Source organism: Lolium perenne, chromosome 2 (genome assembly GCF_019359855.2).
Source record: "Lolium perenne isolate Kyuss_39 chromosome 2, Kyuss_2.0, whole genome shotgun sequence".
NCBI classification, from domain to species: domain Eukaryota; kingdom Viridiplantae; phylum Streptophyta; class Magnoliopsida; order Poales; family Poaceae; genus Lolium; species Lolium perenne.
In genome coordinates this window covers 155,430,086-155,446,072 of record NC_067245.2, presented here as the reverse complement: position 1 = coordinate 155,446,072, position 15,987 = coordinate 155,430,086, and the positions used below count along the sequence as shown (strand labels likewise).

The 15,987-nt window shown below is 45.4% G+C and overlaps 1 protein-coding gene across 1 annotated transcript; it reads left to right on the top strand.

Moving 5' to 3' along the window:
- The first annotated feature begins 11,121 nt into the window (after positions 1-11,121).
- LOC127322017 (chaperone protein ClpB1-like) lies at positions 11,122-13,351 on the top strand. Its single transcript, XM_051350963.2, has 5 exons — positions 11,122-12,003; positions 12,087-12,427; positions 12,505-12,784; positions 12,868-13,065; positions 13,196-13,351. Exons 1-5 carry the CDS (start codon positions 11,122-11,124, stop codon positions 13,349-13,351), a joined length of 1,857 nt encoding a protein of 618 aa, XP_051206923.2.
- Positions 13,352-15,987: the final 2,636 nt, after the last annotated feature.

Below are 15,987 nucleotides of genomic sequence, written 5' to 3'. Positions count from 1 at the left end.
CGGGCTTGGTGGAGTGTCTTGATTCGTCCCCGGCAACGGCGCCAGAAAATAGCTTGATGTCTACGCCCCCCTCCTTTTCCTCAGATGTTGTTGGGCCTCCAAGAGCAGAGGTTTGTAGAACAGCAGCAAGTTTCCCTTAAGTGGATCACCCAAGGTTTATCGAACTCAGGGAGGAAGAGGTCAAAGATATCCCTCTCATGCAACCCTGCAACCACAAAGCAAGAAGTCTCTTGTGTCCCCAACACACCTAATAGGTGCACTAGTTCGGCGAAGAGATAGTGAAATACAGGTGGTATAAATAAGTAGTAGCAACGGCACCAGAAAGTGCTTTGCCCAAGACAGTAAACAAGCAGTAGTAACGCAGCAGTAGTAACGCAGTAAAACAGTAAACAAGCAGCGATAGCAGTATTTAGGAACAAGGCCTAGGGATTAGACTTTCACTAGTGGACACTCTCAACATTGATCACATAACAGAATAGATAAATGCATACTCTACACTCTTGTTGGATGATGAACACATTGCGTAGGATTACACGAACCCTCAATGCCGGAGTTAACAAGCTCCACAATTCAATGTTCATATTTAAATAACCTTAGAGTGTAAGATAGATCAATACGACTAAACCAAGTACTAACATAGCATGCACACTGTCACCTTCATGCTAAGAAAAGAGGCATAGATCATATCAATACTATCATAGCAATAGTTAACTTCATAATCTACAAGAGATCATAATCATAGCCTACGCCAAGTACTAACACGGATGCACACACTGTCACCTTTACACACGTGGGACAAGGAGTCTCCGGAGATCACATAAGTAAAATTCACTTGACTAGCATAACGACATCTAGATTACAAGCATCATCATATGAATCTCAATCATGTAAGGCAGCTCATGAGATTATTGTATTGAAGTACATAGGAGAGAGATGAACCACATAGCTACCGTCATGCCCGAGCCTCGATGGAGAACTACTCCCTCCTCATGGGAGACAGCAGCGTTGATGGAGATGGCGGTGGTGTCGATGGAGGAGCCTTCCGGGGGCACTTCCCCGTTCCGGCGGCGTGCCGGAACAGAGACTCCTGTCCCCCAGATCTTGGCTTCGCGATGGCGGCGGCTCTGGAAGGTTTCTCGTACCGTGGCTTTTTTTTCTCGAGGTTTTAGGTCCAGGGGCTTTTTATAGGCGAAGAGGCGGCGTCGGAGGGTCGAAGGGGCGCCCACACTATAGGGTGGCGCGGGCCCCCCTTGGCCGCGCCGGCCTAGGGTTTGGTGGGCCTGTGCCCCCTCTCTGGCGGTTCTCGTGTGTTCTGGATGCTTCCGGGCAAAATAGGAACCTGGGCGTTGATTTCGTCCGATTCCGAGAATATTTCGTTACTAGGATTTCTGAAACCAAAAACAGCAGAAACAGAACCGGCACTTCGGCATCTTGTTAATAGGTTAGTTCCAGAAAATGCACGAATATGACATAAAGTGTGCATAAAACATGTAGATAACATCAATAATGTGGCATGGAACATAAGAAATTATCGATACGTCGGAGACGTATCACCGCCGCCCGCTAGTGCGCGCGCAGAACAGGCAGCCGCGCCATTGATGGCGAGGACTGCGGCGCAGACGCGGAAGCGCTGACCGCCGAAGCGGTGCCCTCGGTGCAGACTCGCTGCCAGGCGGGCCGGGTGGAGACGCGAGCGGACACTTTGTGCGTCCGCGCAACGTCCGCAGAGACGCAAACCTGGCGCATATTTGGGCCAGGTTTGCGTCTCCGCGGACGGCCCGGTCACTTTGCGTCGCGCCGCTGGAGAGGGTGCCAGACGCATTTTCGGTCGAAGCGGACGCAAACGGTCGCTCAGCGTCTGTTTGCGTCGCGCCGCTGGAGATGCCCTTAGGGCAGCCGCATTGGACGTTCGGGAAAGAAGAAGATGGGCCGGTGGGCAACGTTTTGGGCCTTTAGCATCTCCGCCTTTTTTTATTTTAATATTTGCTCAACCCACGGGGGTGCTGGGTAAACCCTATACACCGACTAGGTCGGCGCGTACCGTGCGCCGCACACCCCGCGACGCGGTACGGGCCGGCCCAGTTAGGTGCGGGCTTCCTCTTTTTTCGTTTTTTTCTTTTACTTTTTGTTTCTCTTTTTTCTGTTTTGTTTTTCCTATTTTTGTTTTTTTCTTTTCCTTTTGTTCTTTTTTTTCGTTTCTTTTTGTTACTTTTGTTTTTCAGATTCGAAAAGAAATATTTTAAAATATATTCAAATTAAAAAAATCTTTATTTTAAAATTTGTTCATATCAAAAAAAAAATTTAAAATTTGTTCATATTAAAAATGGTCATCTTAAAATTATAAAATTTAAACTAAAATTTAAAAATAGATATTTTTGAAATATATTCAGAATAAAAATATAGTTTTTAAAAATATTGTTCAAATAAAAAATTGTTCAAACCCGAAAATTATTCAAGTATGAAAATTTTGAAATTCGAAAATTGGTCAAAATATAAAAATTGTTCAAATTTGAAAATTGTTCAAGTTTTAAAAATGTTCAAATTTTAAATTGTTCATACATAAAAATTATTAAATTTTCGAAAAAACATAAAAAGAAAAGGGAGAAAAGAAAAGAAAAATAAATAAAGAAAAAGCGAACAAAATGTTGGGCCGGCCCAAACCATCCACCGGGGGTGTGCGGCGCCTGGTCCGTGCCGACCAGGTCGGCATACAGCACCCGACTATGGCAAATAGTTTTAAAAATATTTCTATTTTTCGAATCTAAAAAACAAAAGTAACAAAAAGAAACGAAAAAAAGAACAAAAGAAAAAGAAAACAAAAAACAAAAACAGGAAAAACAAAACAGAAAAAAGAGAAACAAAAAGAAAAGAAAAAAAATGAAAAAAGAGGAACCCCGCACCTAACTGGGCTGGCTCGTACCGCGTCGCGGGGTGTGCGACGCGCGGTACGCGCCGACCTGGTCGGTTTATAGGGTTTACCCTACCGACGTCCTGGAGACAGCGACGGCGTCAGTGACCAGTGAACCGACTTGTATGCCGCACACCCCTATTTGGGCCAGGCCCATTACTGCGTTGCGTTTTCTTCTTCTGGTTTTCTTTTTCTGTGCGATTTTCTGTTCGGATTTTCTATCCAGTTTTCTTTTTTTTGACCCATTTTTCTTCTTTTGTTCTTTCAAAAGATATTTGTATTTTCGAAAACTGTTAATAAATTGAAATTATATGATTCAAAATTTCTTCAAATTTATAAAAATATTGAAAAATATTAAGATTAAAAATTGTTGAAATTCGAAAAAATATAGATTCAAAATTTGTTCAAATTTCGATAATTGTTCAGGTTAAGTTTTTTTCAATTTCGAAAATTGCTCCATTAAGATTTTAAAAAATTTAAATTTCGAAAAAAAATTATATTCGAAATTTGTTCAAGTTTCTAAAAAAATTAGAATAAAAAAAATTTGAATTTGAAAAATATACAAAATATTAAGATTAGAAAATGTTGAAATTTGAACATTGTTTAGCTTCAAATTTTGAAATTTGAAAATTGTTCTAAATAATCAGATTTAATTTTTTAGTTTTTTTTCATATTCAATTTTTTTAGATTAAATAATTATGCAAAATTTTCATATTTATAGAAAAAACTTAATAAGTGAAACAACAGAAGGAAAAAAGAAGAAAGAAGGAAAAAAAGAAAGAAGAGAAAAGATAATGGCCCAGCCCATCACCCCACCCCACCCCCTCCCCCCCTCCCGGTGTGCGGCGCATTCTCGCTGCCGACCTCTCGGCATGTAGCATCTCCCTTAGTCAACTGATTGATCAAACTACTTTGACGTCCAACCATGAATTGAATTCAGTCGGTCTTCTTACCAATGGATGCTCAGGTCATTGCGAGTATTACCGTCGAGCACGCGGCGACAGACTGATTTATTACAAGCGCAAAGAAATCTTCGCAGTGCAAACAGCTTACATAGTGTTTAGTAGCGACAAGGGAGAAGCAGTATGGTTGGCTCGATAAACGATCAGACGGCTCTAACACCAAAGATATGGAGAATAGCTGGATGTCCTTGTGGAAGACCAAGGTACCGTCAAAGCTGAGAGTGTTTCTACGGATGCTAGCTAGGCAGTCGCTTCCGACGGCCGATGTCCTCCAGCACCGTAACATGGCGCCACAAGCTTCGTGTGTGGTGTGCAGGGAGAGAGACTTGTGGCGGCATTCCCTCGTTGAGTGACACCAAGCAAGGAGCGTTTGGGTTTGGCACCTGAAGAAATTAGTGACTATGTGATAAATCTGAAGGAACCACACCCTCGTGGTTGGCTAGCATGGTGCTGAAGGATCTCTCACAAGAAGAGTCTGACGGGCATTGTGGCATGCCCGGCGCAAATCATGCATGAAGGGCAGTTTCAGACCCCTTTTTCAATGCATTGTTTCTTCGAAAGGTTCTGAGCTGAGCACAAATCCTTGATCATGTACTAAGGCCTCTCCGATTGAGCCAATCCCGGGGCCAAAATGGATCCCGCCACCTCAAGGTCTTGTCAAGGTGAATGTGGATGCTGCCATCTCAAAGAACAACCTAGTTGCTACAATTGCTACTGTTGTGCGCGATGGGACGCGCCAATTCCTGGGGCATCATCAGTGGTCCTCCAAGGTTTTTTGGATCCAAAATGTTTGGAGGACACGGCGTGTAGGGAGGGGTTGGCGTCAGATCTCCTACTACAATGAATTAGGGTAGCTTCGGACTGTCTCAATGTCATCCGAAGTACTGAAGGTAAAGGGAAGGGGTTGTATGGACACATTGTTCAAGAACATAGGACGAGAAAGAACGACTTCTAGGTGTTGTAGTTCCTCAACGAACGAAGGAGGTCCATTGTTGATGCACATAGCTTGGCGAGAGATTCAACTTCGAGAGAGTTAGGCCGACATGTGTGTTTCGAAATCCCACCCGATGGTGCTTGTGTGAATTTTAATGTTATTTGAATAAAGTGGGTGTGATCTCAAAAAAAATATGTCCAATTCTCAATGTTCTAAAAATGAAGTGTTCAAATTTCGAATGGGTAATTTTAGTAAGAAAAAAGAGGCTCTCCCCAAAGGTTAGTACCGTCGGGACACGTGGCTCCCGGGAGTGTGCCATGTGGTGCAGTAAGAATGTAAGATATGAGAAATTCCCGGGTTTTCGCCGTCAATCGGTTTTACGATAATTCAAACTAAAGTATATTTTGAACCATCACTAGTGGAAAACAGGGCTTTCGTGGAAGCCTTTTGTCGCGGGCGCATTAGCACCCACGACAAATGGCCTAGCCACGTCGCCCAGAAATCCTTTAGAGCGGTCCGGGCCTTTTGTCGCGGGCCGTATAACGACCCACGACAAAAGGGGGCTGAGGTTTGGCGCCTCCTGCAGGCACCCCTTTTGTCGCGGGTTGTGGTACAGCCCGCAACAAAAGGGCCATGCCTATATATACACACAGCCAGCCCCCCTCCCTCCACCTCCCTACATTTTTTTCTTGGTGGTGAAAGGTGGAGTTTTATGCTACCTCTTTTTTTCTTCATGTGCACAAGAGGTGTTTGATGAAATGTTTGTGAGGGATGTCACTTGATTTTATTTGATAAGATTTCTCCTCCTTTTGATCCTAAAAGCTTAGCAACTATTTTCTCGTATACATAATTCGTACAATACTAATTTTAGCAAGGTGATTACATCTGATACATAATTGTACTTATGATGCAGATGAGTTGTCGTTGCCTATTCGATGGTACCTCGGAGGAGGGATCCTCACGAGGGGGAGAAGAAGTAGGGGCATAGGGCGGAGTGCACTCGGGACGGTGGTACGCGATTTACCCAGTTTCGGATCACCTGCACGATGGCAAGGCCTACTGTTGCTTGTCTGGAATTATCTGGGCGCTTTCGCGTTGTTACAATGAGTTGCTCCCGGGATCCGGCTTATAAAGGCGCACGGATCTAGGGTTTACATGGAGAGTTCTAGCCGGATTACAGGTTGCCTAACTACGGTACAATGTCTTGCCGTGTACGTCAAGGATCCGCCTTCCTTCTACGTTGTACTGGATCCGGGTTCCTCATGGGCCTTCACGGATCCGGCTTCATCCGAAGGTCGGTTAGGATCCGGCTCCCCGATCCTGGGCCGGACTTCATCCTTCATGATCAAAAGCAACTGGGCCACCCGATGGGCCACATGCCACATCACCATCTGTGGGCCACCCGGGCTTGCCGGATCTAGACACTATCGATGGTACACCCATGAAGTATACCCACAACAGTAGCCCCCAGAGTTCTCTGAGATTCACCTCTTGTTTCCGCCTTGCTAAAACTTTATAGCTTCCGACAATCTCGATAACATGGAGAAACTTGAAGAACTCCAACTTCATATTTTCTTCTTTCCCAACTCTTCGGTCGGAAAATACCTTATCCCGCGGGATTTCATCCATCGACATCATTATTACAACACGTCTCCGAATTACTTCCCTGCTGAGATAACGGTCAACAACTAAATTCTTACCCGGAACCTCGAAGGGTTCAAACGGTTCCGCCAATTTTGGCGCCATTCTCGGGCGATTTGAGCGGTAACTTATGCTTAGCCATTTTTACCGCTTAGGGTTTTTGACAAGTGTCAACCATCCAACGGCGCGACGCTTGCGTTCCGACCACAGGATGCGGAGCACGAATCTCTTCCCTTCAGCCTATAAATATCCGCCGGTTAACCCTAAATCACCCCATTCGCCTCCTTTTCACCTCTCAGCACAGCGCCGCCTCCGAGCTTCTCCTCCGCCGCACCGGAGTCCGCCGGAAGTTCACCGGAGCACCATCACCGCTGCGTGCTGTTCTTCGTGTTCTTAAGTCCGACGAGCCACCGCAGCGATGAATAATCCCTTTGGAGCATCTGCTCCATGCTATATATGTGTGTTTGAGCATGCTTATGATGGATTGCTTGCTTGTTTGTGTTGTTGGTTGCATCTCAAAGTTGGACATTTGGTTGGTTTTGATGAATTGCTTGCTTGTTTGTGTGTTTGAGCATGCTTATGATGGTTGCTGGTTTGGTGGTGTTTTTGTACTTGCCGATGATTAGAATGTTTGGTCGATCACTACTCTCTGGGGTGGCGTGAGTGAACCTGGTGTGATGGCACAAATATCAATTTGTTGTGCATCCTACTTGGCTTCGCTTACGCCATCCCTGAATGTTAATATTTGTTTCGACCAACAAAGTATGAGGCATATGCTATCTAGTTGATACCACTTGACTCTTTCTTCCATTTTAGTGCTGATGATTAGAATGTTTGGTCACCTATACACTCCGGGGCGCGCAAGCGAGCCTGGTGTGATGGCACAAATATCAATCTCTTGTGCATCCTACCGGCCTCCCTTACTCCATCCCGGAATGTGAATATTTGTTTCGACCAACAAAATATGAGGCATATGATATCTAGTTGAGATACCACTTGGATCTTTTTTTCCATTTTATAGTGCCGATGATTAGAATGTTTGGTCACTCGTACACTCGGGGGTGGCGCCAGCGAGCCTGGTGTGATGGCACAAATATCAATCTCTTGTGCATCCTACCTGGCCTCGCTGACGCCATCCCTGAATGTTAATATTTGTTTCGACCAACAAAGTATGAGGCATATGTTATCTAGTTGATACCACTTGGCTCTTTCTTCCAATTTAGTGCCGATGATTAGAATGTTCGGTCAACTGTACACTCCGGGGTGACGCCAGTGAGCCTAGTGTGATGGCACAAATATCAATCTCTTGTGCATCCTACCTGGCCTCACTGACGCCATCCCGGAATGTTAATATTTGTTTCAACCAACAATGTATGAGGCATTCCATTTAGTTCATACTAGCTACTTGTTTCTTATTTGAGTTGGCACTTCTTAATTGCATTGGCCGACGATTAGAATGTTTGGTAACTTGTACACTCTAGGATGGGGCCAGTGAACCTGGTGTGATGGCACAAATATCAATCTCTTGTGCATCCTACTTGGTTTCGCTGACCCCATCCCTGAACTTCGCAGCCGCTTTTCTGCAATTTTGCCCAAGTGTTAATGAAATGACAACCCAAGAGGATAATGTTTGTGGGATTTCCAGGCCTAATCCTTTGAAGCAAGCTTTATTACTTGTTTTCTATATGGCCTAGACAACCGCCACTCATCATATGATCACAAGTTTTCTATCCCGACTTGTCCGATAAAGATTAGTAAAACATTTAGACATCTTATTAAGTCCTAGAGAAACTCCAATCACGCTCCAGACATACTCTTCTAATGGACACATTAAGAACAAATGAACTTGAGTTTCATGATCATCACAAAACTCATACATTTCCACTTTTATCCATCCCCCCCTTTTTTAAGACTCTCCCACCCGATAAAGGAATTGAAAGACTACCCCGGGCCACGTAGACTATTCCCTTCCGCGGACATTCTTTTATAGTCTAGAAGGAAAGTAGCAAAGCCGAACGCAAATACACATGCAAATTGCGTCGACTACCTCATCACTGTCCAAAATGGGGGATACCGCTATTCATACATGGATGGACGAGGGACTCCGCTGACAACATCAGTAGATGACTTTTCTCGCGGAATGAGATTCTCTTTAGTTAGAATTCTATTCTTAATTACCAACCAACAAAATACTTTGATCCTCAAGGGGCGTTTGAGGGTCCACATCACTTTATAAGGGAAAATCACTTTTTTGGCTACTAGGAACGAATACATAGATTTAACCGAAAATGTACCCGATCTAGTTAACAACCATTGGACTCTATCCGGCTCATCCTTTAAATGAGTTTGACTACAAATATCCAACAATTTTTGCCACATATCTTTCGTTTCCTCTCTCGGAAATCTTCTATACTTGAAAATATGAAAAACTCTAGCAAACACATAATGAACTGTAATAAAATAACTATAACACAAATTATAAAGGCGTGGGAAACTTTGACAGAGAGGTTGATGCCCAACCCAACTATCTTCCCATCATTCTTGCATGTTGAGAGAATTATCTTTATTGGGTTGCTCCAATTTAGATACTATAGATTAGCAAATATATTTTATCAAAATAATTCGTTAACTTTTGATGCGGCATACCAAGGTAAAATCTTAGGTCCGCCACTGGTTCAGGAGGTGGCAGATGTTTTGCAAATATTAGCAGGCTGATTCCTGGCATTTTCTTTACCCTTGTAGATCTTTATGAAAATAATAATAACATGCTATGTGCAAAAATCACCATTTATGGTATGTGTAAATATAAGAAAATAAATTTTGAACGAAAACCGCGATAAAGAATTACTCTGAGTGTAGAACTCATCAATAGTAGAATCACCCTGCTGAAGAGCATGCTCCTGACGGACCACAGACAGGTAAAGAGCATCCTCAGACGGCTGATAGCGCTGACGAAGAAATGCCCACTGAGCAGCAGCTATGGAAAGACTCATGAACTCAGCAGCATACTGAGGCAGAACACTGGAGGTGAGAACAGCAGCAGCACGAGCATCCTCATCTATCCACTGTGTGTAGTCAGTCAGATCCAGCCGGTAAGTCGCAACGGCAGTAGAGTGGTCCTAGACCTTCCGGTCATAATCAGCAGAGAAGTATCATCAGCACTCGTGGCTGCATCCTTATCCGCCTGAGTAGCATCAGGGGCAAGGGCAACGGGGGTCGGTGCAGTAGGCGCCGTAGGAGCAACGGGGCGCGGCGGACAGGAGACCTCGCCAGAAAGCACACCCAAAGACGAAAACCGCGCATGTGAACGCGCATGAAGGCAGCGAAATCAGGGTAATTCGGGGCATCAAAGATCACCGGGCAGCGAGGAATCGCAGCATAGCCCAACGAGGAAGACATAACACTTTTTTTCTTTTTTTTTCTTTTTTTTGCTCTTTTTTTTACACACGATCAGATCAGAAGAACTGCTGATCTATTCCGGCAAGACGGGACAAATTCCGGCGCTGGAGAGCCCATTGCCGGCCCGGGCGACCTTTTCCCGGCGAGTCCTGGCAATTCCCGGTGATTCCCGGCGGTGCTGGCCGGCGATTCCCGGCGGTCAGCGGGGTGATCGAGCAGGGATCCCCGGTCGTCCTGGGGCGAGAGCGGGGAGAGCGGAGGAGCAGGGAGATCGTGGGGCGCGTCCTGGCCGGGGCGCGTGCTGACCTGGAGGCGGCGGCCTACGTGCTGGAGAAGGAGACGCGGCTCAGGTTTCTGGGAGACGCGCGCACGCCGGCGGCTGGCGAACGGGCCACGAGCGGAGGCGGGGGCGAGCGGGAGAGAGCAGATCGATCCGATCGGGAGCGGAGAGGAGATCGATCGAGGGAGTCAGCGGCCAGATCGGAAACCGACGATGGAGACCGGGGCGAGGTGGCGGCTGTGACGAGGAGAAGCGGCAACGACAGACAAGCAACGTCGGCCAAAAACTAGAGGACCAATTTTTGCTCTGATACCATGTTAGGGCAATATGCTTGTTGTATTATCAGGGGGCCAAAAGCCACAATATATAGTACATGTACAGGTGCAAATATGCAGGAAGCCCCCTAACATATGGGGAAACTACAATATACAGATATATACATCTAACATGTGTAAATATAAGAAAATAAATTTTGACCGAAAACCATGAAACAAAGATGTAGTGCTGTAGACGGTACAAGTTAGGATACCAAACCGTCCGATCTTCTATAAATAAATAATATGAAAAAAAAAATCTCACTTAGGCGGCGAAAAAGGAGCAGGTTATCTACGATTCGAACTCAGATTCGCACGCAGGTGCCCTGGCCAAAGGCAAGCTGGATGTGTGGAATCCCCGGCGCTCAGGGTTTGCGCGGCAAGACAAGGTAGAATTAAATTGTGGAGAAAACATTCCTTATGAATATGTAGGAGTCCGATGTGGATGTGAACTCTTCTCGTGTGTTGATCTATAAATATACCTGAAAGGGTATTGAAGGCCAAGAAAGAGCAGAAGGGCGCGGCGCGTGCGAGTTCTTGGGGCGAATTAAAAGAAGCAATGTCGAGGTCGGGTGGGCAGGTCCAGTACGATGCACTGCTGGGGACTTGTATCGCGGTCCGCCGCCGCAGGACAAGGTGATAATAGCAGTAGTATGTCTTGGTTATGGCTTAACAACCAGGAGATGAAAGCTGTGGCCTGCATCGGAGCATCAGCAGCTCTGTGTTTGCTCGCGTGGAGATACTACCGACGTAAAACATGTCTGCGCACGTACGGCCGGGACATGACGGCATCTGCTGCAAAGATGGATCCTGTGATCGGTCGTGACGACGAGATCGACCGCCTCGTCTGCATCCTGTGCCGCCGGACCAAGAACTGCGCTGCGCTCGTCGGCGAGGCCGGAGTTGGCAAGACGGCCGTCGTCGAGGGCCTCGCTCAGCGCGTCGCCGCGGGAACAGTTCCAGCCACGCTCGCCGGGGCGCGGATCGTAGAGGTCGACTTGGGAGCAATGGTGGCCGGAACCATTTACCGTGGAATGTTCGAGGAACGCATGAAGAACGTGATAAAGCAAGCAGAGGATTCCAACGGCAAGATTATTTTGTTTTTCGACGAGATGCACATGATGCTGGGTGCTGGGCGGGGGCAATACAAGGACACCAGCACAGATGGTGCCAACTTGCTAAAGCCAGCGTTGGCCCGTGGCCGCATTCGCTGCGTGGGTGCCACTACCTTCGACGAGTTCCGTACATACGTCGAGAAGGATGCCGCGCTCGACCGTCGTTTTCAAAAGCTGCACATTGAGGAGCCAAGCATGGAAGCAACCATTGAAATTCTGCAGGGGCTAAAGACGCGGTACCAGGAGCACCATGGGTTGGAGATCCAAGAATCTACCCTTGTTGCCGCCGCACAGCTCGCCGGCCGCTACATCACTGATCGGAGATTTCCTGACAAGGCCATTGATTTAATTGACGAGGCATGCGCCACAAAAATGCAAACTGCAGCTGGCAGCCAAGAAGCACAAGCACCCAAGGAGTTGTTATTAGTTAGTCCGGATGACGTTGCCAGGGTAATTAAAGCATGTTTCCATTGTCCTACTCTTATTTGTTTCCATTGCTTTTGTCAATTCGATTTAATGTTCCTGCCTGTTAGGTTGTCAGCCGATGGAGCGGGATTCCTGTCACGAAGCTCGATCAAGAGGAGAAGGATAAATTGATACATCTAGCAGATAGACTGCATGATCGAGTAGTTGGCCAAGATGAAGCGGTCAATTTGGTGTCACAAGCATTGCTACGTTCCAGGGTTGGCCTTCGCCACACTGGACAACCAATAGGCTCTTTCCTCTTCTTAGGCTCCACCGGCGTTGGAAAGACAGAGCTTGCCAAAGCTCTCGCTGAGCAACTTTTCGGGAGTGAGAAAATATTGCTTCGTTTTGACATGTCTGAATACGTTGGCGCTGGATCTGTTTTACGTCTTATCGGAGCGCCTCCAAGGTTTGTATATCATCTTATGCCTATCATATTTGGTCTTTCAGATTAGTTTTACAAATCTCAGTGTTTCTTTCTTTAAGCTATCTTGGCCACGAAGACGGTGGCCAGCTGACAGAGAAAGTGAGAAGACGCCCATTTAGCGTCATTCTTTTTGATGAGGTTGAGAAGGCAGATCCCTCTGTATTCAATATCTTTCTTCAACTCCTTGACGACGGCGTGTTGACCGATGGCAAAGGCAGAACCGTGGATTTCAAGAACACCATCATCATCATGACCTCTAATCTAGGAGCACAACACCTCGTATCAGGAATGGCCGGCGAAAACACTATGGAGATTGCACGGGGTCTCCTTATGAAACAGGTTTGCATATTCCATGCTACGATGCAAAGACCAAATTATGCAGATAGGCTTTGATTATCACACATGTATGCTTGTTGGTGCAGGTTCAAAATTTCTTCAAGCCTGAACTTCTCAATAGGCTAAGTGAGATTGTGATATTTCAGCCCCTTGCACGCAACGTTCTTAAAGAGATTGTTAAAATACAAATGAAAAGTGTCATCGCCAAAGCTCTTGACATGGGCATTTCCGTATCAATAAATGATGCTGCGTTGGATGTCATTCTATCGGAATCTTATAACCCAGTGAGTAAATCTTCCTTTCAGGACAATTGCACGGTTAGGGTCTTGTTCACGGGACCATGGTTTTTTTTTTCTTTGCTTCTCCTGAGGTTTTGGTAACCAAACTAACCATGCACGTAATTTCGTCTCTTAGATATACGGCGCAAGACCCATAAAAAGGTGGGTGGAGAAGAATGTAATGACGATGCTATGTGACATGCTGATCAAAGAAGAAGCTATGAAAGGCTCAAATATTTCAATTGAGGCGAGAGACGACAATAAGGGGCTGACATATGAAGTGGCAGATTGAGCAAGAGGCAGCCGCCGGTAAACCAGCAAAAATTGTGCCTTGGTTGTGAGCCTCGTGGCGACCGGTGATGTTGTACTTGTAAAATATCTAATCGTGACGGTCGGTTGTTAGTTTCATTTAGTTACCTGCCTTTCAATTAGCATGACTGTAATCACTGCTGTGGAGCTTGCGTGTTGAAGTGAATCAATACTACTCCATTTATGAGGCATTTTACGGTGCACTTTACTAGTCATGTGGTCGAGTAGTATTGATTCATATTCATCCTTAATTAGAGGGATATATTATGCAATCAGTTTTGGTAGTTTCTAGAGGCAAATTCCTTGTTCTCTAATTTTATGACATTTAATTTGATTTGATGTGTATCGTGGAAATCGTAGGAGTGCCATGTCACGAACCCATAGTTCGGTCATACTTAGCTATATATCAAGCTCCTCACTTCTATTTGCTGTAATTCATGGAATTCGTTTGAGTTAAAATCACGCGTGTACTATTAAAACGGTAACGATTTTAAGTGCCCATATGGCCTAAGATATAATATGTTATTATATTCCTTTATCATAGTAGTATGTTATTATAACATACTAACTCATATGTCGGTATAAATAAGAGTTGTCGAAGTCTCGACAATTTTGGCTATCCACGTCTCGCCGAAAGCCGCGGGCCATCTGATGGTGAGCCTAAGATGACTTGTGCTGCCATCGTGATGAAATTCCCTTCTCCCGGCCCCGGCCGCACCGCGACTCATGCACCATGTCGCTAGACGATGGGCCTTCAAGCCTCCCGGGCCCTTGTGTCATGGACGCTTGGTAGGGAATCATTCGGTGGGGGCTGTTCTGAGAGCGGGAGGCCTCCGGTTCTTCCATGTACTGTGCCTCACAAATGTCCGACGTAGCCTCGGGTCCTCCCAACAAATCATGGCTGGCCCGCTTGAGCGGAAGAAGTGCCATCACATACGGTACTGCACCTAAGAAGCCGGCTCGACGCCATATTGCCCGTACCAGTGACGTACAACTTCTCCTGTGTCGCACAACTTTCTGAATAGCCAATCGCTTGTCGTTCTCACACGGGTTCGCGCCTACGCATTGCCTATAAAATAGGTCTCCCAATATTTTCCCGTTAACAATTTTTTTAGAATTTAGGATTTAGAAGTTTTGGAATTAAAAATACATTAATATGAGATAAGAAAACCGTGTCTATAGTCATGCCTTGAAGTTGAGTGCGAAATTTTGAAAAATAAAAAATAGCACTTTAAAGTTTCAAAAAATCTTAAAATAAATATAGATGTAAAAAAGGTTGAGTTCTATCATTGCACAAAATTTAAACTCCAAATACTATTTATTCGAGGCTGTGTATTTTTTGCACAACCTCGATTATGAGGTATTCAGTGTTAAGCTTCACGCACTAGCCACTTGAACCAAAAGTCCGAACTGATGGAAAGGGCTAGGCAATCTACTTATACACTTCAACACCCCCTCTCATGTGTGACGGGAAGACGAGAAGACTAGTCAACACGTGTAGAGAGGCAAAGAGGCAGCGGCGGCGGACGAGCGCGGGATGGCAGGGTGCCGGGGCGGGCGGCAGCTGCGGCTGCGAGGATTTTAGAATAAATTGTGAAAGCCAGGATTTGAACTCGAGACCTGGGACTCTGATACCATGTTAATCTTAATGCACCAGCCACTTGAACCAAAAGTCCGAACTAATGGAAAGGGCTAGGCAATCTACTTATACACTTCAACATTCACTTCAACATTCAGTTTGTTACTTCCTAGACATATAGAGATGCATGTTATAGAGATGCATGTTCGTTACGAGGAAACTCTTGACCTCTTATGAACTTTATTTGTTCTTGTTTGTTAGAGATCAGAAAGTAACTAATCACAGCCATATAGGTAATTAAATTTCTCTATGATACCTAAGTTGTTGATCTGAATTTGGTACCGCATGCACGTAAATTCTTTTAAATGAAACTGGTATAAGAAAGGTTTAAAAAACAAAGCTAAAGGAAGGTTAGGCTAAGGAAACTAGCTATTATATGGATGGTTCCTGGGTGAGAGACTTGACGTATGCATCTACCAAATTTAATACTTGGTGGAAATATACTACTAGTCCCTCTCTCAACAAGTATTTATCAATTTGCACCATCGGATCTGCCAGGCTGAACGGTTGGTGTTCATTTGTCCCTACCGTAAAAAGCCTCCCATTTATATGCTCAACTAATTTCTCTATAGCTAAGCCACAGTTTCCTAACTACCGACGAGAGAAGTAAGTGCTAACCGAACACGTCGGCAGGCTGCCCGGTGTGCCGCTCAGCTTCAGATACATGCAGGCATGCTTTGCTCGAGTGCAACGTTTCCCACTTTCCCGTGCTGTATGGGTCCTGGAGGAGGAGGATTGATGCTGCCAGTCTTTGCTGATTAGACGACAGACCCTTGGTTGTGGCTTTTCTCACTAAGCTCTACTCTGCCCCAAGACAAGCATATACCCGGCCAGATTCTTGTTACATTGTAGTCGATATGGTCGGCTTGTCGTAAACGAATCCATCAGGAGGAACAACAATCGCCGTTATCTACTAACTAGCTAGCTCACTCCGGCGGGGACTTTTTGTTTTGGTTGTGTCATCCCTGGTGTCTTTCGAC

Bases quoted from the DNA above. Each gene is read 5' to 3' on its own strand.
- LOC127322017 (XM_051350963.2), top strand. From the start codon at position 11,122: ATGAAAGCTGTGGCCTGCATCGGAGCATCAGCAGCTCTGTGTTTGCTC. The intron at 12,004-12,086 runs GTAATTAAAGCA...CCTGCCTGTTAG, and splicing joins GTCCGGATGACGTTGCCAGG to GTTGTCAGCCGATGGAGCGG. The intron at 12,785-12,867 runs GTTTGCATATTC...TTGTTGGTGCAG, and splicing joins GGGGTCTCCTTATGAAACAG to GTTCAAAATTTCTTCAAGCC.